Source organism: Siniperca chuatsi, linkage group LG19 (genome assembly GCF_020085105.1).
Source record: "Siniperca chuatsi isolate FFG_IHB_CAS linkage group LG19, ASM2008510v1, whole genome shotgun sequence".
In the NCBI taxonomy this organism is placed as follows: Eukaryota; Metazoa; Chordata; class Actinopteri; order Centrarchiformes; family Sinipercidae; genus Siniperca; species Siniperca chuatsi.
In genome coordinates, this window is record NC_058060.1 from 8,601,869 (window position 1) to 8,627,880 (window position 26,012).

The 26,012-nt window shown below is 40.4% G+C and overlaps 1 protein-coding gene across 10 annotated transcripts in view; it reads left to right on the forward strand.

The window, feature by feature from the left end:
• adarb2 (adenosine deaminase RNA specific B2 (inactive)) overlaps window positions 1-26,012 on the forward strand; it is a 255,560-nt gene that overhangs the window by 157,182 nt on the left and 72,366 nt on the right. The window contains exon 1 of one of the 10 annotated variants that reach the window (XM_044176919.1): window positions 14,441-14,517. The exons of the other annotated variants lie outside the window; for them this stretch is intronic. Coding sequence (XP_044032854.1) covers window positions 14,499-14,517 — 19 coding nt within the window. The 5' untranslated portion in view covers window positions 14,441-14,498. Of the gene's footprint in view, window positions 1-14,440; window positions 14,518-26,012 lie in introns of those variants that run through there. 10 annotated transcript variants of the gene reach the window in all.

The window sequence follows — 26,012 nt, forward strand, 5'->3', positions numbered from 1 at the left end:
GATTTATCAGTAGTTTAGCTTTAGCATTAATGCTTAAATCACATTTCTGCTGTCACAAAATACTGTGGTTGGTTTGTTTTCCTCTCACAGCACAAATGAACTGCATCAGAGTTCTCTTGGAAGCAGCCCGAGCCGACCGCCTGAAAAGGACGGTCTCGGATGTTTAGTCCACACCAGTGTTTGATTGACAGCTTTCACACCAGCCAAAAATAACCAGCTAAATGAGCAAACGCACCAGAGTTCGTTTGAATGAGTGTCCCATGGTGAAAAATTAACATTGAACTTTGAAGTAACATTAAATAAATATTTACAGTTTTTAATGTGGAAATTGTTTGGTTTAATAGTATGGTATACAGGCATACAATTTGGCACATGCAGATGCTTAATTTTCCCTGATGATTAAAACAAAACCAACCTGCTTCTCTTTGAAATTTCAACCAGATGTATGAAAATTGTCGCCATCTTTTTTGTTTTCTCTCTTAAACATGAGTGTAGTACCAATTTATAGTGGCTGGGTCTGTTTCTAAAAGCTTAGTGTGACACAGGTTTTGGGTAATGATTTGGGATGTTATCAGTACAGAGCAGGAAAGTAAACAGCGGCGCTATCTCCAAAAGGTTAGCCATATGTTAAATCAGTGGCAGGGGACGGGAGGGAGAACAGCTGCTTCCCCCACTGCTATCTGACAACTCACACACACACACACAAGATATACACACATGCTTGCACGTGCACGCTCAGTGCTCACTGCTGCTGGAATCATATTGATTATTCTGTGTGCGTATTTGTTAAAGAAAATAAAACGTCCTGAAAAAAAAAATACACTTGCAGATGTACTTTCCAGCTTTCCAGACAGACAGAGTCATCGCCATGGTTTCAGCATTCAAAAATGGCAGAGACACATGTGGGCAAGACATCTGGAAAACTGAGCAGACCAGTGATCAAAATCAAGCCAATGTGTAAACAAAACAAGGCGGCTATGCAGTATTAGCTGGCCAGCTGTCAGGATGAAACTTGTGTAAATTAGTCTCTTTCCAATTATTTCTTTCTTTCTTTGTAAGACAGGGAAAGACATACAGTAAACAGAAAGCAAATTCTTCAAACTCCGTTTGTGTTTTGGCACAATGCATGGGCCAGGGGAGACTTTTTGTGCAATAATAATATAATAATCACACAGACTTTGTACAAAATGAATGACATGCATAATTACTGTGATGCTGCATTTGTGTATAGTCATACTGTTATCATGGAATTGTCTTTTATGGCAAACGTTTTCAGATGATTATCTAATTGGCATACAATTTCACACAGTGGAAAGCTCAAAGACTCCTATTATGCACCACTGCCTAATTAAAGTCGCTTTTCGCACTCATGAAATCCTGTCACAAAACCCTTTTCACAATTCCTACATGCAGTCCTCTCACGCATAATTGTATTATGGACTGCATTACATTGTCCCACTTTAATTCACAGCCCGCGGCTTACAATTGTGAAACAAAGACTTGAGTGTATGTGGGATTCACTGGTTTCTTAGACTTGCTTTGTGCCTGCGCAAACTCAGTGATTATTCCCTCGATAGGCTGAAGCTCATCTGATCTTGTGTATATCAGAAGTCAGGAAACAAATGGAGTCTTACATTGTAAATCTGGAGTCTGAGTATCCAGCATCTTCAGAGGACAAATACATACTGTACTTTTGTACTGATGCACATTTTCCGGGGAAATCACATTACATCCATGTCTAATATTAAAACTAAAATTTAAAAAGCAAGTGTGCTTTACATATGAATGGATAAATGTGGTTGAATGGATAGATCCATTCAGGTTGGTTGAAACAACTGAGACAGATCAAATTTTTAAAGTTTCCTGTGAATTCCTCGTCCTTAGGTAGGAAATTTTAAACCAGTGTGGGAATGGCGTACCTCGCCACTAACAAAAAGCGACTATCAAGAGAGGTAATTATTAAATGTAAATACATTGAATGGCTATTTCTAAATAAATGCCATTTGATTTCATGAAAATCTTAAGGAATAAAATTTTAATGTGGTATTTTTCAGGGACTGGGTATGCACCTACAAAAAAAAAAGCCTTATTATAGGAGCATCAGAGGAAGCCTAAATTATACTGGAGATATATAACATCTCCTGTAACTGCAGCATAAGATTGATGTATATGATACTGTATGTGCAAGATGACTAATGAATGATGAATAGTATTTAATATTTACATCTCTGTTAATATACTTCCCAAGTTACTTTTAGGCAGTTTCGGATGTTGACAAAAACAAACAAAAGAACAGGTCTTTCCAGAAAACAGACTCCACCTCTTTGCCAATTATCTGATCCTGTCTACAGCAGTCCAGCGAGCAACTGATAATGTAACAGCTTTGCCTCTGTGTGCCTGCTCCATCACTGCTGCCGACACCATCCACTGCAAAACACGCATCTGGCACCTCCACATTCACCACTTAGCTAAATTACATTACTTCTAGCCTAGCGCCTCTAACAAGGTGCTCTGTGTATTTCGCTAGCTGTGAAAACAGGAAGAGAACATGGCAAGTGACAAAGAAGTGGAGTATCTAACATGGTGTTAACAATTGCTCAGTGAGTTCCTCTGCTTCCCATTACACACACTTTGCACCTTTTAACCTTGTTAGCGGGCCACAGCAGCGCGCCGCCCCAGAATGCTTGTTCCGTAATTAAGGGTGGCTCAGGTGCTAGATTTATGGAGATTTTCAGGCCTGTGATTAAAATTGAAATTTAATTCTGATAATCTGGCGAAGGTGAGGGAAAAGGAATATTGAATGTGAAAGGAGAGGGAAGGACGGTTTGGGTGGTTGGCTAGCCACATATCAGTGGGAGATACTTCACACAGGCTGTTCAAACATGGACTTAAAACAGGCTTATCTCCCAAAAGGTTAATGAGGAGCGGCTGGCTGCGCCTGTTACAAACTCACAACAGAGGTCTCATCTTCTACTGCACGGCGGCATGTCAGTCACAGAAATACACACACACACACACACACACACACAAGCTGGATAAGCTGCAGGCATCACAAGCCCACAGCCTCACTGATAGAATTCTCGTTTCCAATAACATCCTCAGACGACTTAATTACTTTTCCTTTTGATGCGACTCACAAGAATAAGCGGACTATAGATGGAATCTCTCTTTTCTGTCTGTGTCTCTCTCTGTGTTTCTCCCTCCTCAGTGATAGCTGATTATTTAGTTGTGGCATTTCAGATGGCTGGGCATGACTCTGAAGTCCATTTCCCTGAGTTGTCATACAGCTTATGGAGTGCACAGTTCACAGTGCAGGCTCAACGGCAACGTGTGTGTGAATTTGCTCAGGCTGTGCAAAGTACAAATGACAGCTTTGTAGGCAGCTTTGCTGTCTGACGTGTGGTGGTGGCCCGTGGTAAAAGTGGCGCTAAATGAAGTCAGAGGAAATACTTTTGTGCTTTTGGACCTCCATGGACAGTGTCAGAATCAGAATCAGATATACTTTATTGATCCCAGAGGGGAAACTCTTTCGTTATAGCTGCTCACTATCACGTCAATGCACAGAGGAATAGAAGTACTAAGCAAATCAAAATATAATACACTATAATACAGGTAAAATAAATTAAGTACAAAGTGGAAATAAATATAAAAACAAAAATAAGTGTAAGTACCAAAGTGGATTTAGAGGTTGATAAGTATGTACGGTATAAAAGACAAAATGAAAGAAACAAGACAAAAGATTCTGCGTATGGAGGCACATATACACACTTGCACTCTTTTGGCATGGCTCAAAAAATATGTGCCCTTTGCCTTTTCTCCTTTTTTTTTTTTAATCTAACTATCTCCTGACCAAACTAAAAGTGTGCCACTACAAGACAGAGAAATGTTCTGTTTTTCCTCGAGGTGCCCCATTTACCATTTTGAACTAACCCTTTTATTCCCCCTGTGCATATGTGTTTCATTCTATTGTTGCCCCTAAAATGAGTAGAGACTCTGACTTTCATTCCAGGGCAGTAAATCATGCGTATCCTGGACGAGCACATACTGTAGATTTATGTTGACGCCACAGAGGTGTATTGTAAATGTGGCACACTGCGTGGGGCGCAGTATGTGGATGTCCATCTTGTTTTTCACCTGCAGGGAAGCAAGTGGTTTCTCTGTCTTATCAGCACATAGTGGTGTTTAGGCCTGGCGGGGGGGAAGGTGTACAGAGCTGTAGTTGTAGTATTGTTTATGTGTGTTTTTCACACAAGCAAGTGTGCTTGATCTTGCATACATACTTGTTGCCTTTATTTGTGTACTCATGCATGTACTTGCATTGAGAGCCTATCCTATTTTTCTCGTCACCTTAAAGTAAAGGTTCCACATTTTGGGAAATACGCTTATTCACGTTCGTTTGGTGGAGTGTTGAATAAGAAGATTGATACCACTTTCAAGTTTTACGGAGGATTACGTACTGGTCTTTTTCTTGGCTGGGAGTAGTAACTTCCTGGAGTCCCCACTGGTTGCCTGGCAAATGTTTAGACACATGACCTCATATTACCCCTAGTAAAACGGTGAATTGTAGTTTCTACACTTCAGTTTTTGTACAGATTAAACAAACAAGATTTAACATGTTTAAAAAATGTCAATCTACTTAAGTATACGAAGGTTAAAAATGGGACATTTCCTCATACATCTGTGATGGAGACTATTTGCGTGCATGTGAGTGTGTTTCTAGGAGTTAGTTTTGCAGCAGCTGCATCAGCAGCAATGGTAGCGCTGGCAGCATGGCGTCTCTCTGGCCGGGGTTGTGTCAGCTACAGAGATGAATAGCCTTCTGCTCTCGGCCCACTAAGTAATCCAGCCAATGATAAATCGCTGCTCTCACTGACACCCAAATTGGAATCATTGGGTCCGGGAGCCAAAACTGGAAGGAAAAAAAAAACAGAGGGGCCTCTGCGGTGGCGTCTAGTCATCTGTTACTGTGTCGCTTTCCGAGGCCGCACAAGGTATCCCCCTTTGTGCTCAAGGCCTCTGATAAATAGAAAAACAAAGGGCCTTTCAGGAATGTGTCACATTGATATCTCTTCCATCAAAATGGTACTACTATGATAATTCCCCATTTGGAGTTGTTCGACTGATAGCTGCAGCCAAGGCCCCTCATAAGAGAAGAAAGCTGGTCGTGATAGAAAAGCTATAACACAACAATCAGAACTTTGAACTTTTTTCCAAACATTTGAGATGATTTTGAGCTCTACGTTTAACATTTAAAAGTCTCTAACAAGCTTTCCTTATGCTTTTTAATCATGCCTAATGCTTCCCACACTGTATTTCTTTCACTGAATCCAGCCTCAGTTAGCCCACATTCTGCTAGCGGTGGAGTCTGTTGGCGGTGCATGTAAAACAAATCCCCCAACACAAGGAATGACTTAATGAACTTAATGAGGTTTTCTAATTACAGAGGGAAGTTAGCCCATGTCAAATGGGCCTTTTCTGCCTTCCTTGACATGGATTAACAGCCGGACTATTAAATCCAGCCCTACATTACAACAGAGGAGAGACTGAAACACAATCAGTCATATCTGCTGTAATTCTGGCCTACATTCAGGCGCACATTGCTTCATTTGAAGTGAATGAAGCTTGTATTTTTGAGAGTAGACTGAACGAGCCTTAGGCACAATCTGAACCTCCACTTCTCAGGGATGGTGAATGGGGAATAAAAACAGGAACAGAAATGTTTTAGTGTCTGAACCATGAAGGCCATAACCTTCATATTAACGGGTTTGATATAAAATAGACATTATTTCATGAGTTAGGACTGCTACTTTCTGCCATTTATTCCTTTATATGTGTTCTTTTTTTCCATTGTTTTTTACTCATTGATGCTCTTACCTCTTTTCTCATTCTATTTCTGTCTCTTCCCCTGTCTCTCTAACTCCTCCATGGCAGGGAGGATGATTTACTTTGTCATCATTAACACATCAAAAGAGCCAAGTGTGTATTTCAAAGTCATCTGATAACTGATACTCTTTAATGGCGCACTGGAACAGTAATTAATTTCAAAAACATCCCATTTATTTGTTCTGGAAGTGAATGCTCCCGCCAAAGCGGCATAAATCCTGTCTGTTGCTGCAGCTCAAATTAATTTACGTGTTGCGTCTCCTCGCATCCTTTGAGAATTTAATTATCTCAGCAAACAGACTCTGGGTGTGTTGAATATACATTCTATCAACAGAGTTGTACTGAAGCAAAAACAGTGCAGGGACATGTTGTTTCATTCTTACTCTTTTTTGTCATTCCTGGCAGTCGCTTGCCACGCACATGAGGACAAATCTTTAAAAAGAAAACAGGAGATGAAGTACAGATGGTATCATTGAGTGTTGAATAACCCAGTGCAAAGCCTCTGAATGCCATCCAGTGGGTCCCTCTATTCCTTAGCTAGAGTCTCCTCTTCACTTCTCTGTTAGCACACTTGATCCGAGTCAATCCGGAAGCCTAAGTGCTCTGGATTCCTGAGAGTAGCTTTTATCAAATGGGGGCAGACCCACTAAGATAACAGTCACTCTGTCATAACTGACTGATGGATACAGAACTGAGTTCACATCAGGATGGATGGCCGAGGTGGATTGAGGACACTTCCCATAATGGTCAGTCACGTTCAGAAAGCAGAATACTGCCATCGCCATATTTGCTGATGTGAAGCTTTGGATTGATTTGTATTCATGTGAATGGTGAACTGATCAGGTTAGGACATAATGAGTTGCTGAAGGGTATGTCATTACCATGGCCTGGACCTCAACAGTAATACTGAACCTTGTTTGAGCTGACAGGCGAGTACACTCGCATTTCTGGCTGCCTCACATTCAGACACACACACTGGTTACGAAGCAACCAAGTCCACAAGACGGGAGTAAACAAGCGTCCCCTCCCTTGAGTGGTACAGTCCTAGTCAGGTCAGTTTTATTTTTATAGCCCAAAATGACAAATCACAATTTTGCCTCAAAAGCCTTTACAATCAGTACAGTTTACGACACCCTTTATCCTCAGACCCCCTATCCTTAGACCCTTGATTTGGATAAACTACCCCAAAAGAAACCTTTACCAGGGGAAAAAACCTTTAATGGGGACCTGACCTCTCTACAGGTGAGGTCCTACATGGCTATATAGCGAGATAGCTGGTATCCTGCTATATTTCGACAGTCTTGTAAACAAGGAGAGCAAAAAATGAAAGGAAAGGGTGAGAAACTACATGTTTGAAAAAGTACTGGAGCAGGATGCTTAATAAAGTTTTTACATTTCAAATAGGCTAGGCTAAATATTTTCATTTTATCACTAGCTGTCCAATTTAGCCAAATTACTTTGAAAAGAAAAATTTGCAAATTGAGGATTACAGCAAATGGTCAGATGGTGTAACAGTGGAAAACAATGTGGGAAACGTGATGGAAATATGGCATTTATGTCACATTCTCCTCATCGCTCCACATCAGATCAGAAGCTTCAGTGGACATTTAAAGCATTTTTTTTTTTTTATCGGTACACCAGATTTTCCACCTCAACCAAGCAGGAAAACGTTTTTGTGATATTTCGAGTTTATTTCAAAGTTTCCGTTTCCACTCAGGTTTTTTCATGCGCACATTCAAGAGGCATATAAAGGTATAGTTTTATCAGAAAATAAAATTGTTGGAGGTCAGGCTGGTTTCTTAAAACGTGTATGCTTCTTAGATCCACTGTCAGGCTTGCATGCTTGAATTTGATTTCTGTTAGCAAACGCTAAGTTATCAGCTAGCGCTAGCTAGGTTAGCAAGGTGCATCAGTAACCATGTACAAGACATTTTTAGGCAACCAAAATGTTACAATTAACTTTCAGGAACTGAAAACACCGTGAAGGCTCGAAACACCAACAGCACCCCAAAACAAGTTCATAGCTAGTTAAATGTACAATGTGCAGTGGATACACATCTCCTCTATCCTGAATGACAGGTTGCTGTGGTAGCGACTTGTCAGTCACAAGGTAGCCACGCCCTAGAGCATACCCTGCTTTATCATCTATTTTACTCTAAATGTGACCATAATTTACAAAATGGACATCATGCTGTATTGAAGTAGACCCACTGAATATGCGCAGTAGTGTTTCCTGCTCGGCCCAGACTTTACATTGTGATGACGTCACAGATTTTTAAATCGCTTTCCTCGGCTCAAGGAAGGTTTTACAAATAAAAAAATCTCCATGATCAAATATTTATAATACAAAGAGTCATAATTGACCTTCTTTGCAGTTCGAGGTGTCCTGTCAACAGTTTTATAGACGTCTCTTCTATAATGGTGGCCTATGGGGAAAATGCTTTTTGAAAATAGGTTACACTTTTGACTCAAAGGTCATTGTGACCTCAAAATAGGTTTTTAGCCATAATTTAAGAATAAATTGGGCGATTCCAGATTTTACACACATGTTGCCTAGGACGACACAATGAATAAACAAGCTAGCACTGTACGGCTGTCCTCCATCTCATCCATTCTGTCTTTCACTTCCCGCCTCATTCTGAATTTATTGGAGCTAACAGTGATCCTGTGAGTGAGTGACCTACAGCTCATAGAGAGGCTTTGCATCTAAAAATGCCAGGAGAAAACACAAGCACCGCATTTTGTGTAGCTATACGCTTTAAGAATCCATCTTTACATAGTAATCAAGTACATGTGTACCTGTTTAGCCAATACATCTAGGATAATCCTTCATTAATCAGTTCATACATATGTATCATCAATATAGTGATAACTTCCATTTAGCCAGAAAATACACTTTATACCTTCTTATTCAATTCCTTCCACGTATTCACTATATACAGTATATTATGAGTCTGGACAGACATGGATGTAAACTGCAGTAATTCTAATTTTAATGGCATTTTTAGGCTGCTTGTGTATTTCTAGGCTTGTGTGTTTAAAGTTGGGGGTTAACAATGTTAGTTTTCTAGATTTGTAGCAAATGAGTTAAGCTTGGCAAGAATCATTTAAATTGATTAAATAACATAAAATATGAAAGAAACACACTGAGAAACAAATTTCAGGCTGTTTCTCACATGAATGTTTAATTCCAAATCAAACTGTGTCCTTCTTTTAAGGTGGAAGTCATCAACTTTTAAGTTGAGTTAGCAATACATTGTGCTTTTACTCATTTATCTTTTATTGCATATTGATTTCACCAATTCGGTGGGTGGGAGAGACTCGGACATGTTTCTGTAAATGAATACCTTTCCTTTGTTTTTGAAAGGGCAATTCAAATATTAAATCAGGTTTGAGTGATGTACGGGAGTTGAAATATAGCAATAAAAGAGTTACAGCTCCCTGTCATCTTTGTTTTGACAGACGATCCTGGCACAGCATACACACGCACATGCAAACAGCCAGACAAACGGATACAAACGCACACAAAGTCAGCATGAGTCGTTGGGGATTTTCTCCCAAATCGGCCCCCTAAAGGGAAAGAGGCCGGCATAAATCAGCTGGTGTCAGGGCTACAGACACCCACGGCTCCTTATCACCACACGCAGGCGGACACACTCACAGATTGATAGGTAGATAGTCGGCCTGACAGGCAGGGCGAAAGGCAGCCAGGTAGAGAGGCTTACAGAAGCATGCACACACGGTGGAGGCACAGAGAGGGAGGCAAAGGCAAAGATCGACAGGAAGAGGCAATAACACGGGGCAAAGGCAGTGATTACAAGGACACTGGCCTCTTGATATTGACTTGATGATCCTCATTAATAAAATTGTAATTATCTATAACCTTTTCAGATGTAGCACAACCAAAAGTACAGCCAGTTCATGGAATCTTTTACATTTGCTATTTAAAAACACCATTTGTGTGCTATGTGGTTCGTTCCTGGTACAAATTCTGACAATGTTGGCCACAGTGACACAATGCTCTGAGGAAGGTCTACTGCCAAAATGCGTCGGCAATTATATTTGAATAAAATGTGATGCTCTACGGGGATTGATTGCTTTGATGGTGGGGCACCTTTTATTCTACTTTTTAACTGATTTGTATTTTTGAGGTCGAGCCCACATGGAATGTGCACTTGCTGCCTTTTTTTTTTTGAATGCTGGCCACAATGTATGACAAGTGACCCCTAGGAATTGAGCGTTCGCTAAGCCCCGCCCCCCTTAGTCACTGTCAAGATTGTTCTCGTATGGCACCGGTGTTGCCAACTTCGTCGACTTTCTCACTAGATTTAGCGACTTTTCAGACCCTCTTAGCGACTTTATTTCTAAAAAGCGACTAGTGACATGACGTCATCTGGTGACTTTTAGCGACTAGTGCTAGCTACTTTCATTGGAAAAGAGTTGGCAACACGGCATGGCACATATGCAGTTTGCAATGACAACAGTGGCAGATTTACCACTCAAAACGCTCTGTAATTTTTCAGGTTTCAGACAAAGGTAGACAAAAGCAGGCTTCACATTACTAGCTGGTGACCACCAATTTTGCCGGCTGAAATGACAACTATGAGTCCATGAGTTAGTCAAAATTTCAGTATCCAGCTCACTTACTGATACAACAGAAAGTCAATATCCTCACAGGTTGATAACCCATAGTAGAAACAGCGTAACAATTATTGCTATTAGAGCTTAACAGGCCTGTCTTGCCTTGCCGGTTGCTAAACTATTGCCAATTGCTGGAAAAGTTCTGTTACCTTGGGTACAGACAACATTTGAAAAGCAGGATCATAAGCAAAACACTTAAGCAAAGCAAAAGGCTTCACAACATTTACAGTACGGACGTAGCGCTCTCCTCCCTCTGATCTGTATCGCTGTATGGATGTAAACAGACAAAGGCTTGTATTACTTGTCAGAGAGCATTTAGGACACACTGTATCATACACAGCGATGTTGGGTAACAGTGCCAAACTCCATTTGTTTCCACCCATCAGAGTCTACTAGAGCAATACTAAGCTGGTGTTCCATTTCATGGGCTTGTCTGTTTTGGGTCATGCACCAGAAGCAAAATGCTTTGCCTACACAGACATCGGATAACATCTCTGATCCCATTATTTACTCCGTGGAAGACTTAAACATTCCCTGTGGTGTTTTTTTTTTTTTGGGGGCTTCTTTTTTAAAGTCTGTTTTCACCTGGTTACTCTAGGGAAGGTATCACGACACTCTCTTTCTTGTAGCTGACAAATAAGCACAACCTTGAAATGACTAAATATGTGGTATCACCCTAGAAATAGCAGCTATCCACTTGAGATCAAAGAAAATGAAACCATAGAGTGATTCAGAGTAGACATTTCAGGGGGGAAACAGGAGACACACACACAGTGCTGCCGAGTGAGTTTGATGTCTTCTCACACACACAAACACCTCTGTTGGAAATAAGAATAATATTGTGATATATTTTTAAGATTGCGTCACAGGTCTCCTAGCAACCAAGCCTGGTGTGGAGGTCCACTGGTGATTCGGCTGTGCACAAATAATGTGTAACCAGAGAAGTAAAAGACAGGTACATAAAGCTGTTGATTCAGTGGGGGTGTAGGTCAATTTGAACACTGAAAGTAAAAGTCAAAAGACTGATGGTGTTAAATGTTTCCAAATTTATATATAACAGGCTAATTTAGAACAACAAATGTTAACAGTTACTCACAGCTAGTGGATGCAAAATGACACTAGCTTTTGCTGATTATAATTATGTATGAAAGTTATAATCCTTAAATCTGAATTGATTTTTTTTTTTTAACATAGTCATATCAACTTGAAAGGTGATAATATGTCAAAGAGTCTTGATGGAAATATCTGGTTCTTTAGCTGCGAGATGCTCCACCAGCTAGTTGCTAACTTTGTCTGTCTGTCATTTGGTGCTGGGCATGTGGTGCACAGTCGGTTTATCAGTGCTTTGTAGCCGAAAACAGCTGCCTGCTGCTGCTGGAAACAACGCTGATGAGAGTGGTGACACTAAATCAAAACAGTAAAGCTGCTGGCCAGAAAACCAAAACAATGAGCTGAAAGATGCTAAAACGCTCCGTAGAGCTAAGGGGAACTGCAGTGTCGAGTGATAATTCTCTGTGGGATCATCACTACAAGCAACACCTTTCACGTTACAGGAAGTCATTTCACCGACTGTTCATATAAAAACATTGATTAGTGCAGCCTTAATATAGCACGCTAGTTTAGAAAAGCAGTGAATGATACTGAATTACCTCTAGCTTCTATTTGAGCCTTGATTGTCAGCATTAATCTACCAGAGACTATGGTTAGCTAGCTAAGACACAACTTCACAACACCACTTCATCAGTGGCAAAATAAAAAACATAAAATGTCTATTTAGATCTTTTGTGCATTCAGAATGCTGTGGACCTCCAATATGGCCACCATTTACATTTATACCAGAGACACCACAGACCTTCAAACTCCCATTTATTAAGATAATGTGTACTTAAAGCTTATTAGTATGTAGGGAGGTAACAGTGGTCATCATCAAACATATGATTAAAATATCATCTTGAAAAATCTTTAAATGTTTTGGCTTAGTGAAATATTGAAAGATATACTGCTCTTCTCTCTCTATTTCACCAAAACACTCACATACACACATGCAGTGCATACAGACTGCACACAAAACACACATTTCTATCTTGCTCTTTCTCTCTCATGCCTGCGATGAGAGACACTGTAGGCAAGAAATCTCTGCACACACACGCGCACACAAACACAAGAACATTACATTTTACTGCAGCTTCCCACATTGCTTCCATCCAGCATTTAGGGAAGTATTGTAGAGGCCCTTCTCAAAATAGATCAGCCTGCTTTAGCTTCAAAAAGACGAAGCGCAAATGAACAGAAACACCAGTCTCCTCACTAAGAGTCAGGTGTGCTGCATACTTCAAAGTCAAAAGGAGTCGTGAATGCGGCACAAATGAAGCCTCCGGTGTGCTGATTCAAACTTCCACATCTCGATAATGACCTCACTCTCCTACACGATTACTCATCATTCATTCAGCCACTGCTGTGGTGGGATGGTAGTGCTGGCTTGTGGATTCGAGGCTCGCAGAAGGTGATAGGGGGGCAGGAGGTTTGCGTGAATGAAAGCGATTTGAAGTAGACTTTATGATGCCCCCTCAGAATAATAGTCAGTTTTACTTCCATGTGACGTGTGCCTCGCTATGTTTGGCTTCATTAGCTCTTTTTTATCTTTAGTTTAAATATGGTGTGATTGCTGCTCAAGACTCTTCTTTCTATGGCTTACTTCAGTTTGATGCTACCTACTATTAGACTGTGAATTTCACTCCTAATGCTTTATGTCAGTCTGAAAGGGTGATAAGCTATTTATGCAGCTGAATTTGGGTGTTTACCCTCCACTCCATCCCTGCATAATACTGATTTATATATATGTGTGTGTGTGTGTGTGAAAACCTTACCTTATATATATGCTCAGTGTATGTGCACTGGAGGTTTCAAGTTTCCACATCAACCTGGTTCTTAAGTAGTCACAAAATCCTGCTCGTATGTACACGTCTTAAACTGAGGTTTAAGGTGAGCACAGAGAAACTTTCCTCCTTCAGCAGATGAATGTGAAAACAGCCATTTAGTGGCAAACTTTGCACATACATCATTCTGCACAGTGAAGCTGAAACATCCAAATGAAGTAACAATAAGTAAAACACATTTTTGAGTGGAGGGGGGCTTTAAATAAGATGTCTAGTGGGCCACATTTGAGCCATTTTTCAAGCAAAAATGCCAGTGATTCGCTGGTTCCACCTTTTCAAATGTGACGATTTGCTACTTTTCTTAATGTCTTAGTTCTTATTTGATAGTAAACAGAATATCTTTTGCTTTGGCTATTGGTCAGACAAAGCATGCACTTCAAAGATGTCACCTTGAGCTGTTGTCCCAGCTGTTGCATTTTTCACTATTTTCTGACATTTTCTAGACTAAATTGGTGTTAATCGAGATAATTACAGTTAATTACAGCAGTTACAGTTTTCATTAATTTGTTTATCGATATTAGCTGATGTTATATGTGATTCAGTTATATAGCACCCTTTAGAATAAGGGAACAGGTAGCTGTCAAGTGTCTTGCATTGCTTGTCCCAAAATGTAAATCAAATACCTACTACTGACTGCCTCCATGACCTATTTTTCAGGTCAGTAGGATTTCATTGCTAATCTGTCAGAGAATTAAAGCTTTAAAAACACGGTGATAGAGAAGATATGGGCTTCAGCACATGGGGCCAGGTAACATGAAAGATGTGGTTCATGATGACACAACACATACATTCATCTCAGTGGCACCAAATCAAAGAAATACAGCAAAAACCTTTTACTGTGTCTGCGTGCCCACATTCTACCACTCCATTATTCAGCACACATCACAGAAATTGGTGACAGTTTGAGAACTAAATATACCCTCTCTTTTTCTCTCTTTCTCTTCAGTTCTGCTTGACTGTACATTTGTTTCATGTGAAGGCTCTGAGTTTTTTAAACCAGCTGTGCATTAAACCAGCTGTACAGTGATGTGCTCCTGAATGCAACATGCAAGTGGAAGTAAGTGTGAAGAGGCCACAGATTTCTCTCTAAATGCACAATTATTCAGTGAGTCAAAACAGTGGCCAATGTGTGTTTGTATATGTAGGTATATGAGAGATTTCTGCTTTATTTTTTACTTAATGTTTGAATGTTGATTTAAGAACACTGAATGTGAATAATCCAGTGAACTTCCTCAGGAAACATACTGTCTCTCCAATTCATAAAACCCCTCAATTTCAGACTTCACAAATTCAGTCCATTGAATTACAGGAAATCACATTTTCCTGCTTTACCCTCTTATGTAGTTTTCAGCTTTTTCTACATGAATTTGGGCAAATTGGAAAAATATTTTTAAGTTACTTAGGACTAGACTGGGCTAAAACAAGCCCTAAGGAAAATGCAGAAGCTTTTCCCTTTTCAAATTAAATAAATGTAAAACTGATATTTCTAAGATATTGAGTGCCCTGGAACTTTCCAAGACACTTTGCAGCCAGTATTACAGTGTCATCCTCCCCTGCAACATTAATGTCATTCTTAAGTAAGGAAAGTGCTTGTCGTCAGATAAGTGTTTTTTTCCCCCCCTGAAAAATAGATTGCCGTGCAAGCACTGAGCCATTTACATTTCACTCAAAAGCCCCACTTTTCCGGTCCCACTTCCTGTATTCTTTTCCCTGTTTTTATTGTATTTTGGATAAAAATACATCGTCAAAAGTGTGCATCTCATCCAGTGTGTTTATCCAAAGCTAGTCTTACAATTCTATGTATTTGCAAATAGGATATTTTCATAAAAGCCATATGGCCTGTAGGAGACTGTTGGTGTAAACACGGACATGAAGACCAACGCTGTCAACTAACAAACTACCAGACTGGTGCTTAATTTCCAAGTCTGAATGCATCAACATCAAACAGTTCTTTAATTGACTTAGAATCACACTAAATGTAGAGCATAGAATGGGAAAGGGGATATTATGAGCTGTCAGATTGCATTCATCACATTCTTCTTTCTTTTTTTTTCCACTCTGGGATTGTATGGAAAATTGAGGCTTGAAAAAACAGGCTGAGAAACCTGTGAGGAATCTGAGGTGGGAATCCAGATATTCCCACAACCATTCATGTCAGTGTGTGAACCATTGGGGCACACGAAACTGACCATTTACTAAACCCCTCCCCTGAACAGCGATTGTCTAACCATAGCTTAGCAACCGTAGCAAGGCATGGCAGGCCTTGGATTGCATTTGCATTTAAAGAGTTTGGAAGGTCTGTCTTCCAAACTCTTCGGCTCCACCGAGTCAACAACGTTAGCCCAGCCTCGGGTCGACGAAGGGCAGCTGGCGAGCACCTCGTCCTTGGTACAGCTGAGCGCCCCGTTCTCGGTAACGCCGTTAGAACAGCAGAGTATCGATAACGTTAATGTTACTTCAAGTTTAATGCAACATGCTAGCAATGCTACTTTGCTTGCTTTCAACTACCCAGTGTTTTTTTGACTCAAATTTAATTTTATTTTTTTAAGCAAATGGGTTTTTTCCCTAGGCCTTAAAGTGATCAGTTTGGATCTCTTGGTTGATCTTGCACAGTAGCCAATCAGGACTTTTTTAAAGTTTGTTTTAGAGTGCAAAAACTTTGATATTATTTAATTTAATTACATTTTTTTGTTGTTGAAAACACAGCATTCCAAGACTGTACATTATCAGATTCTTTGTAAGACTCTGTTGTAGTGTGTTGTGTGTTGAATAAATGATTTACTTATAACACATTATGTAGTCATATTTTCACATCTTTCAAACCTTTTAGCAGAGACTTAATGTACGGCCCTGTGAAATCTGTGTTATAGCTTTTTTAAATTCTCAATTCCGCAATTCCGTCCATGATTCTGTTATCACAGAAACTATAGGGCCCTACCCTAATGCTGCCATCAGCCTGTTGCTGACCCACGCCCGGCACCAGTCAAAAACTTTTCTGAGGGAAACCCTGTATTTATTTCTTTTTTCATCTTTAGCCTTTCCAAAATTAAAAAAAACACAAGAGCAAAAGTTTAAAGAACAGATGCTGCCCCATCGTAAGCCGCAATTGTTAGCATGTCCGCTTAACCAGCTTGTTACCTACATTAGTAACTTGAGAGCCCTGTTCACAATTAGCACATTCCCTGTGTAGTATAAAAGCTGGTCCTGGATGCTATCAGAGTTTAGGCTAACGTTAGCAGCTCTGTTCTGCTCTTTATTGTATTAGGGTAAGTTGACTGTCCAGCAACCCCAGCCGACAATACCCGATATAGCGTTACTACATGGGCTAAATACATGGGTTAGTCCTCATGCTGAAAAGCTTTTTCTCTTTTCTAAGGAAAATATGAACAAGTATGTAAGCTAAGCAGCCAAACATGGATTTGTTAGAAAGAAATAAGTCTATTCTGCACTGACATTTTTCCTTATCATTATAATACAAGGACTAACTACTTCTACACTGCAATACAAGAATAATGCTTATTCTATTTCCATGTCTTCTACATGGAACATCAACTGGTAAGAATGTTGACTTTTTTACATGCAGCTTTAGCCTCAATTTTTTTTTTTAGCATTTTAAAACAAATCAGCTTGTAATATTAAAAAGTCAGCCATATAAAGCATTTTTAACCAACTCATGGAGCTAATGTTAGCTTAATTAGCTACCTAGCTACAGGTAGGGTATCTCTGCAGACCGGAGACTTTGAGTGGGAGGGGTAACTTTCAACCATTTTTCAATTTGGCCAATCAGAGGCTTACAATCACCAATACGCTGCCTGAACCAGTTGTCAGTCACCTTTTGATTCGGCTAATCATTTTTCTCATAGGGAGAAGGGGGAGTTTCGACACGAAGAAACAAACTTACCTCGTTTCTCAATGTTTTGATCCGTTTTTAATCAACATTTTATAGTGGAAGTAGACAACGTTTGATCATAACAGTGTACAGTAACATTCCCCACTGCTCATTTTAGAAACCACACGTTGTAAGTTCATTAGAACAGCATTTGTTGGAAAGCTAGATGCTGGTGGCTAATGAGCTACCACAGGCTGTATGCAGTAAACTGCAAGCTAATGTTAGCTAACTCGCTAACCTCTATGGGAAATTACTGTAGTAAGCTAACAGGCTAGAAAAGCAGTGGAAACAGGAAGTGCAGTAGTGCCCTTGCCTTAGGAAAGTTGGAACAAACTTAAATTAGGCCTTGTAGATCTAATATGAGTGAAGATTCAGCAACTGGCATATTGCATATTTCTCATTTCAGATTTGTTCAGAAACAGATTTTGGTGGACTGCTAAGGTGAAATAAGTGAAAGTTTACATAGCCTACTTCATACAACAGAACCCTACATGCTCAAACCCCATTGGCTCACAGAACTTGTGGCCTCAGGAGGGAGGACTGCAGTTGTACCCTTCTCCGCCCACCGGGCACGATCCTCAGAAAATGAAGGCTCACTAGCTATGCTAGTTAATGCTGGAAGCCAGAAACAAACAGCTATGATCCATTGTTTGTTTGATAATCAAATCAAAGAACACATTTTCTTGCGGTGGCCTTTCTAAAATGAACAGTGGTAAAAGTTACTATATTCTGTTATGATAAAGTAGTTGATAAGCAGACATCGTAGCTAACCCTAGCTAGTTGAAAAGTTGTCCGTTCAAAACATATGATGGATGGAGTGTAAGTTGTTTATGTGTCCCCCTTATAATACTGTGAAGTGAGTCGTTGAATTAAGAAGTGATTGACAACTGGTTCAGGCGGCGTATTGGTGAAATTAATTTTTGACTGACAGTGGATTGTAAGCCTCTGATTGGCCAAATTGAAAAATTATTATTATTATTATTACCACGCCCTCTCAATTTCTCCGGTCTGCAGAGATACAAACTTAAATAAAATAGAGTGGTAAATCTACCGCCGTTATCATGTAAACTGCATATACGCTGAGATTTTAAAGCTAGACAAGTGTAGCAGCAGTAGCTAAGAGGGGCGGGGCTTAGCAAACAGTCAGTAATCAGGTTAGGCTGCCTGTAGTCATACACACAGTTCCCACTTCTAATTAAACCTTTTGAATATTCGTATTTTTTAATACATGCGTGCTTGTGTGAGTTTTCCGGAGACTCTAGAGTGAAAATATATTATCTCTTCACCTCTCCTTGGATATGGAGGGTTAAGGAGCTGCTTTAAAGTGAAATTTACAGACTCCCACTACTCTTTCTATTTTCCTTTCCTCTTCTGCATCCATTTCTTCCCTCCCTTCTCCCCTTCATTCCAACAGTCAGATGGAGTGATGTGAGTGAGTCCCAAGCGGCCAACCAGCCGGGCTGCCTGAAACTTATGACTACCCATGTTCTTCAAACATCACGCTGCAACCAAAGCATGGCAGGATGACAGATAGTCCCTTCAATGTATAGTGACAAACAAATTAGTGCAAAGATGCTTCTCACTGCATACCAGATGTGTTGGGCTCTGTGGTATGGAACAGCCGATGAAAAACTGTCCACGTCCCATCTGTGCTGTGCTGCGACCATCGGTGCAGCAATTTGTATTGAACAAAGTAGTGCAAACAGCCAGCCTGATTATATGTGTCATAATGCGAGGCATAAAACACTGCTGGGGAAGATCACACAGAAGCTGACAGGTTTATTTGATGAGAGGAGAGGGAGGAATTGAGCAGAAAAGGACAGGATATAGGTGAAATAATGAATGGATGGTGACTGGCTTATAAAAGTGAAAGAACGAAAAATGGGGAAAATAAAAGTGGGGAATACAAATTTCTTTCAGCCTGCCAAACACATAAATTGTGGTTCGTATTAAGCTGCACCAAAAAAATCACACTCCTTTCAGCTATTTTTCTCGCTCACACCTTCCCTCTCCTCAGAGTGTTGCTTTCCATTTCCATCCGCCGTCCAGGCTTGAGCTGATGACTGCAGGGCTGTGACACGAATGGGCCAATTTGTATCTAACCTCACACCTACCTATTGACTCCCACACACTCGGAGATTGGAGACTACACGCAGGGTCACATCACCATCTGAGTGCCATGTCAGCATGGTTGTGCACTTACTACCGAGACAGGCAATAAGCAACACAATGTGTTTTCTATTCTGAGTGCACTGGCAGGAAAGGATTTCTCTAAGCACACAAATATGATGAAAGTTGGGAGAACAGTAAAAAGACAAACTAGAGAATGGTAGCATTTGATATTCATGTTTTGCATCGCCGCAGATGACAGCGCTGTGCGGCGTCAGGCTGCACGAGGAAGTATAGTTCGCTGACAGAAAGAGGGATAACTGTAGAAGGGAGATGAGCACCAACACACTGAAAGGCAGAGACATTCCTGACCTGCTTAGTGTCATTACACCGCAGACTTATCTCGCTCGCTCTGCCTTGTAAATACACTTGAGTGCTTGTTATCAAACGAGCGAGGCGACAAACCTCATCCAGGTTTGAGTCCTCAGCTTCCTCTGCATGCTTGTAAATGAGTCATTCTCATGGATGACAGCCTACATTAATATTCTGTTAAGGAGGGAAGCGAGTGCGCATTAAATCCGCCACTTATCAGGTAGCGATCGCGATCTGTGTAGAACTTTGGGGGGAAAAAAGTCATGCCTGTTTGCTTTTAATTGCCAAAAGGTATTCGTGGGAAGGATGGCAACAGCATATGGGATTCATTTTGCTTATTTCTATTCCTACTCCATCTCCAGGCCGCACTGACATTTCAACTGGGGCTAAATTCATTTTTAGGATGACATGTTGCTTGTAAAGGCCTCTTCAGCACTCTAAGGGGCCGTTGTTGAAATGCTGCTGTTTTACCGTCCAAAGGCAACATACTTTCTAGTCAAGGTGCAGGATGCCCATAAAAAAAACATGTAGTGAAAAATTTGAAATCAAAAACCAAACTTACAGTTCAGGCATGAGATATGACATTAAAAAGCTTTTATCATAACAGTATTCTCAAGTCTTATCCCTGCATTGAAAGTAAGCACGGCTCTCAGAGGTGAGTGCTTGAGGAGATGTGAGCAGTGTTAGGCGGTGGTGTGGTCGACAAGGCAGAGACTCGGTGTGATCATAAGCCCTGCTGTAGCATCTCACCGTCTGCTGGGCTTCCGTGACAATCCACAACCGTCACACACACTGAGCAGGTTCCTCAATGACTCTCAACCATGGCAAGTCGCCTCTCGGGAGCATAAGAGTGTACTCTGTGTCTCGCTGTCAAAATGGAATAGCAAAAGGGGGAAAAAAGTAAGAGAAAGTGGCACAATATGATTAAGCAATTCAATGTCCACTGGAGTTCTTCTGCTTATACACTCCACAGTGGAATACATTGTTGTATTCTGTGGCCACCTCAGTTTCACTCTGAGTGAAGCAGCGCTCGCTGCCAGCACTGCCTATGAATTCAAAAAGACTCTGCTAAATCTTATCTTTGATTGTAATATATAGTGTAGGACAGCAGGGCCCAGCTGTAGTATTTGCAGCATTAAGTAGTAGAATACAGCAAGCAATACAGCAAAAGGAAAAACTATGTGAAGTAGAAAAAAGATGAGAAGACTGAAATATTTGACTTAAAGTGGCAAAATGAATAGAGTAACACCAGTTGAGCATGCTGAGAATAATCAAATAAAAGAAACAGTTTTTAAGTCAAGATACTGCACATATGTTGATTCGATATATACAGTATGTACACGTTATGGGAGTGCCCAGTGATATACAGAGTATTATTATTCTCTCAGATCATTTAGAGGTAGTGCTGCTTGATTACTTCTTGGCAACACAAGTGTTGTGAGATTAACCAATCTACAAAAACAAATGTTTTTGGCTTATTTAACTGGCGCCAAAACCTGGCATCATAGTCATCTCTTTATTATGGAATTCTCTAAAGCACAAGCTTCACAAAGCGACTGCATGACAGCAAGCCATACAACTCATCAGAGGTATTTTGGAAGTTTTGCTGATAAATCTTAAAGTGCAATTTAACAGCTGAGTATGTTGGTAGGATATCTGATTTTTCCCCCCTATATTTTGGGAAATATGCTTCTTTGCTTTCTTGCTGAGAGTTAGCATAGATGAGAAGACTGATACCACTCTCATGCTAAATATGAGGCTAAAGCCAGAGGCCGGTTAGCTTTTCCTTAGCATAAAGACTGGAAACAGGAGGTAACAGCTAGCCTGGCTCTGTCCAAAGTTAACAAAATCTGCCTACCAGCACTAATTAATATTTTATATCTTTTTTTGTTAAAAGAAAACTTAAGTGGTCAAACAACAGGTACCTTTGGACAGAGCCAGGCTAGCTGTTTCTCCTGTTTCCAGTCTTCATGCTAAGGATAAGTTAACCCGCTACCTTATATTTAACAGGTAAGCATGAAATAATGTACTGTATATCAAAACCACGCATTACATTTGAACATACTGCACAGTATAATGTACAGTATCTTGATTTAAAAACATTAATTTGATTATTCTCAGCGTGTTAAACTGGTGTCACTCTATTTATTTTGTAAAGAGTTTGGCAATGGCTGTTATTTATTTCTTTTTCTGATCATTTTCTATTTGAGGTTGTATCTTATCTGGTGTAATTGTTGTTTTGGTACGTTAACTAAGATGTTATTTGCAAACAAATCAGATTAGAAAACATGTGAGATTCTAAAGGACACCACTGTGTGATTTTCAGAGAAGTTTAATCAGTCTGTCTCAAAGTCTCAGGTTTTAACACGATTCATTGAAAAGCAATAACTGCCAACCTCAGTCCCTAGAGCAAGTAAACATTTGCCTAAAGGCATCAACATGAACACCACATGTCACATCATACATATGATGTGTATGCACAGTCCAAACAGCATTATACTGTATTGTCATGACCACATTTATATAAAAAAGCTATAGGTGCCAAAGCTCTTATTACTCTGTGCACAACATAACATCTGTTCCAAAATACAATATAGACAATAATACACCCAACATGCAGGGTCTTTGTCTACAAAGAAGACTCTGTCCGTGGCATTCATGGCCAGGGGAGCAAATGTAAAGCAGATGGCCCAGCTACTTTGTCCTCACTGCCGCTAATCAGGTGCTAAATAGCCATCAGTCTGTGCTAATGCACCCCCTACCTCTTTTTTACTCCGTCTGTCCTCTATTAAAGAATATTTCTAGTTATTTCATAGCACGCGTAACTTCACTATATCTGGAACAACACTCGCCAATAGAAACTTAAAGACCAACACCCCTAAACGTGATTAAAACACATCCTTCCTGCAGAAACTCCCACCCAACCTGGTGTTACCGGAGCTTGAAGAAAATCCCATATCCTGTTAGTAATTATCACTGGGTTGTTAATGTGAACAGGGTTCCCCACCTGACACTTTGTTTTTACACAAAAGTCAATATATATCGAGCCCAACGTCGGAGAACCTGAGAAATCACACATCTAACCATGTTTTGATATGCAGAAAACCCTGTTAAATGGGCCTCGTGGCAGTGTTAGTGTTTGGTTTTGTTGTTCGAGCTAACTTTGAGCTGAGCTATGTAGTTAAAGCTCTGCCGCGACGTAGGAGATGAAATGCTAAATACTTCTTACCTTTACAGTGCAGTCACAGTCCTGCACCACTAAGTGTCCTGAAATTAGGTGCATCTTAATTTCCTTAACTGCATCCACAATTCTCTCACTTGCGTCTTTTTCCTCACATCTTAGTCCCTCGCACTGAAGACACAAGGAGAGATTTCCTTTGTCTTCCCAGATGCCAGCACAAGGATGAATCAGTCTCCACATCCACACATGTGTGAAAAACTATTGTATACTGTGTACAGATCAGTCAAACCACGGTCTGTGAATGGAGCTCACTGCTCAGACACTGAATGCACATGAGCCATTTTTACTGGCAGAAATGCATTTTTTTTAATGTACTAATTATTTGCATCTGCCTTTATTGCTATTCTGTTTGCAAATTCATCATTTAATTATCCAGGTTAGGCAGAAAATTTTGGGGGGCCTAATTTTTTTCTCGGCAAAGTGGGAAATATATCTTACATCAAATGATAGTTTCTACCTGATGCACGTGGATTTTCAGCGACACAATGTGACGGAATGGAAATAACAGCAAAATATGTTTATTGCTGAAAGACAACAGGCTCTCCTCTTCTCCCGACTATAATATTATCCATTATACAGGTTAAAAAGAGAAGGAAAAAAATGAAAGTTGTTTCCTTTTGTTAATCAGTTAATACAGATCCACTATTTTGAACAAGTTGGTGAATCAGAAATGAAATCTAATCACTGGAAGAAATAACCTATTATACCTAAGTTGTTTGTGATATTAGTCCCAGGATAAAACTGTAATGTTGTGGGTTCATAGCAGTCTGATTGCCTGATGCGTCCAGTCACTAACTGATTTCTAATCCAGGGGCATTTCTGCCAAGTGAAGGACTTGCACAAAGGCCGCCTCCTCCGGGATCCCTCCTCGCTTCTCAAATCCTCCGAACATTGGAAAGTCTTATATGACGGCAGACTGGATCAATTTCCAGATCACGCGAGGAACGATCAAATAAGGGTATTTGGGCTGTACCCACTGTCCTGCGAAGGTCCTGTGCATAAATGCAACTTTCAAAGTCCTGAAATGTTCTCACTTGCTTTAGTATTGAGTGGTGCAATGACTAAACAACTGCAAGTAGAGATTTCATTCGAACTTTTGTTACGCCGGCATTCTGTACCTGGATAATTCCCCCTCTCATCGTGACACATAGACGTGTTTGTTAAATTGTACTGTGCAGCTTCGATAGTGAACAGTCATGTCATGGTTTCAAAAAAACTATAGCACGCATGGACTTTTTATGTAAGCTCTGGAGTTATGTGTTCACAAGTATACAGACAAAAGGTGGAGAGGACACTTATATACTATATTTTGACATTGCCTTTGCTCAGAGATCAGATGCGAGAAGTGACAGGAATAGGGTTTTAAGTGCTGTAGAGAAACAATGCAGCCTCATTTAGTGGCTCAGTGGCTTTCAATCTGAGGCTTGCAGGAAGACATTGAGAGAATGATAGAGACAGGAGAGAGAGAGAGGCAGGTGGTAACCAGAGAGAGAGAGAGAGAGTCTATGATTTCCCCCAGCGCCTGTTTCAAGAGTGTCTCCTGTCGCTCATCTGACCCATTCGTTATGCTGAGCCATGGGGAAATCTGATTGGGCTCATTACCCTCTCCTCAGAACTGATACAGGAAGTGCAAGGAGAGAGATAGAGAGCCTCTTCTCCAGCTCATTGTGAATGGACACCATCACCAGTGTTGTCACTATCAGGAGTGTATGGCCATCTGCCAAGGCTCTCCCTATCTAACCTGGCTCTCCTCTGCCTCCCTGCCTTTGTGCGGTGGAAACAAATGAGCGCCGTCTCCTCTCACTGTGTCCTGGTGTAGTGGGGGATGGACGTAGCGAGCTGAGACTATTGGCATGCATTGTCTCATCCATTCGGCTGGCTGGTGAATAAGAAGGGATGGATGGCAGATACCGTGAAGGGCATGTAAAGTAAAAATGTCCACATCAGCGGTGGTGATTGGTGGTGCATTTGATGAACTTTGCACTAGGCAGGATTTTTCCTCTGCTTTGAAGTGAGGCTTTAACAGATTGTAGCTTCACCTTATTAGCCCAAATGAAATTCTGATATCATGTAAGAGAGGATATTACTGTACACGGGAGGTGACAAATTTGGCCTCACTGCAGACTGTTTAACCTCTTTATCGCCACTAAGTAACACACACAAGGAAGAAATTTAGGTCTGAGGGATGTGCATTTACTGACAACACGCCGCATGATTTCTGTGTAAAGGAGCTTTCAGGTGGTCTAACAATCTGGCGACCATATGGACTTCCTCAACAGCATTGCAGTAGCTCTGTTAACAGCTGACTGTGTTTATAACAAACAAGACTGTATCAGAGTAATGCAACCCACAGTAAACAAGCACATCCTGATTGTCTTGATGTACATAAAACACAAATTAACACAAATCCGACATAAATTCAAACATTCTGGCCTCAATATTTTTCTGTGTGGATTCTGGCCTCATTAGTCCCCTACCTCCTAAAGCTTCAGATAACCAGTTTAAGGTGTGGGATTTTTGTGCTTACAGCTTGTAATACTTTTCCCCCATATGGTTTCAAATTAGTTTATTGTTTTCTATAGCTATTGTCTTTTCGGTAATACTTTATTTTACAGGTCCGTATTTTCTTGGTAATTTCCTAATAATTTATTTAGAAGTGTCCTGGAAAGAACGGAGACAGTTTTCAATCGGTACATTTCCATTTAATTAATTCCAATTAAATGAGTGTAACCTACAGAGACTTCTAGTCAGTGCACAATAGGTCAGCCATACAAGCCAAAATGTGAAGTTTCCAGTAATATATGAATAATGAATGAATGTTTGCTTGGGTTTTAAACAGAGCCGTTCTTTCAAGGAAATTTCTATTTTACCTACAGTTAGTAGTACCAAATTACAGAATTATTCCTGGAAAGTCCTCACATTCCCAACAGGTAGTTGGTGT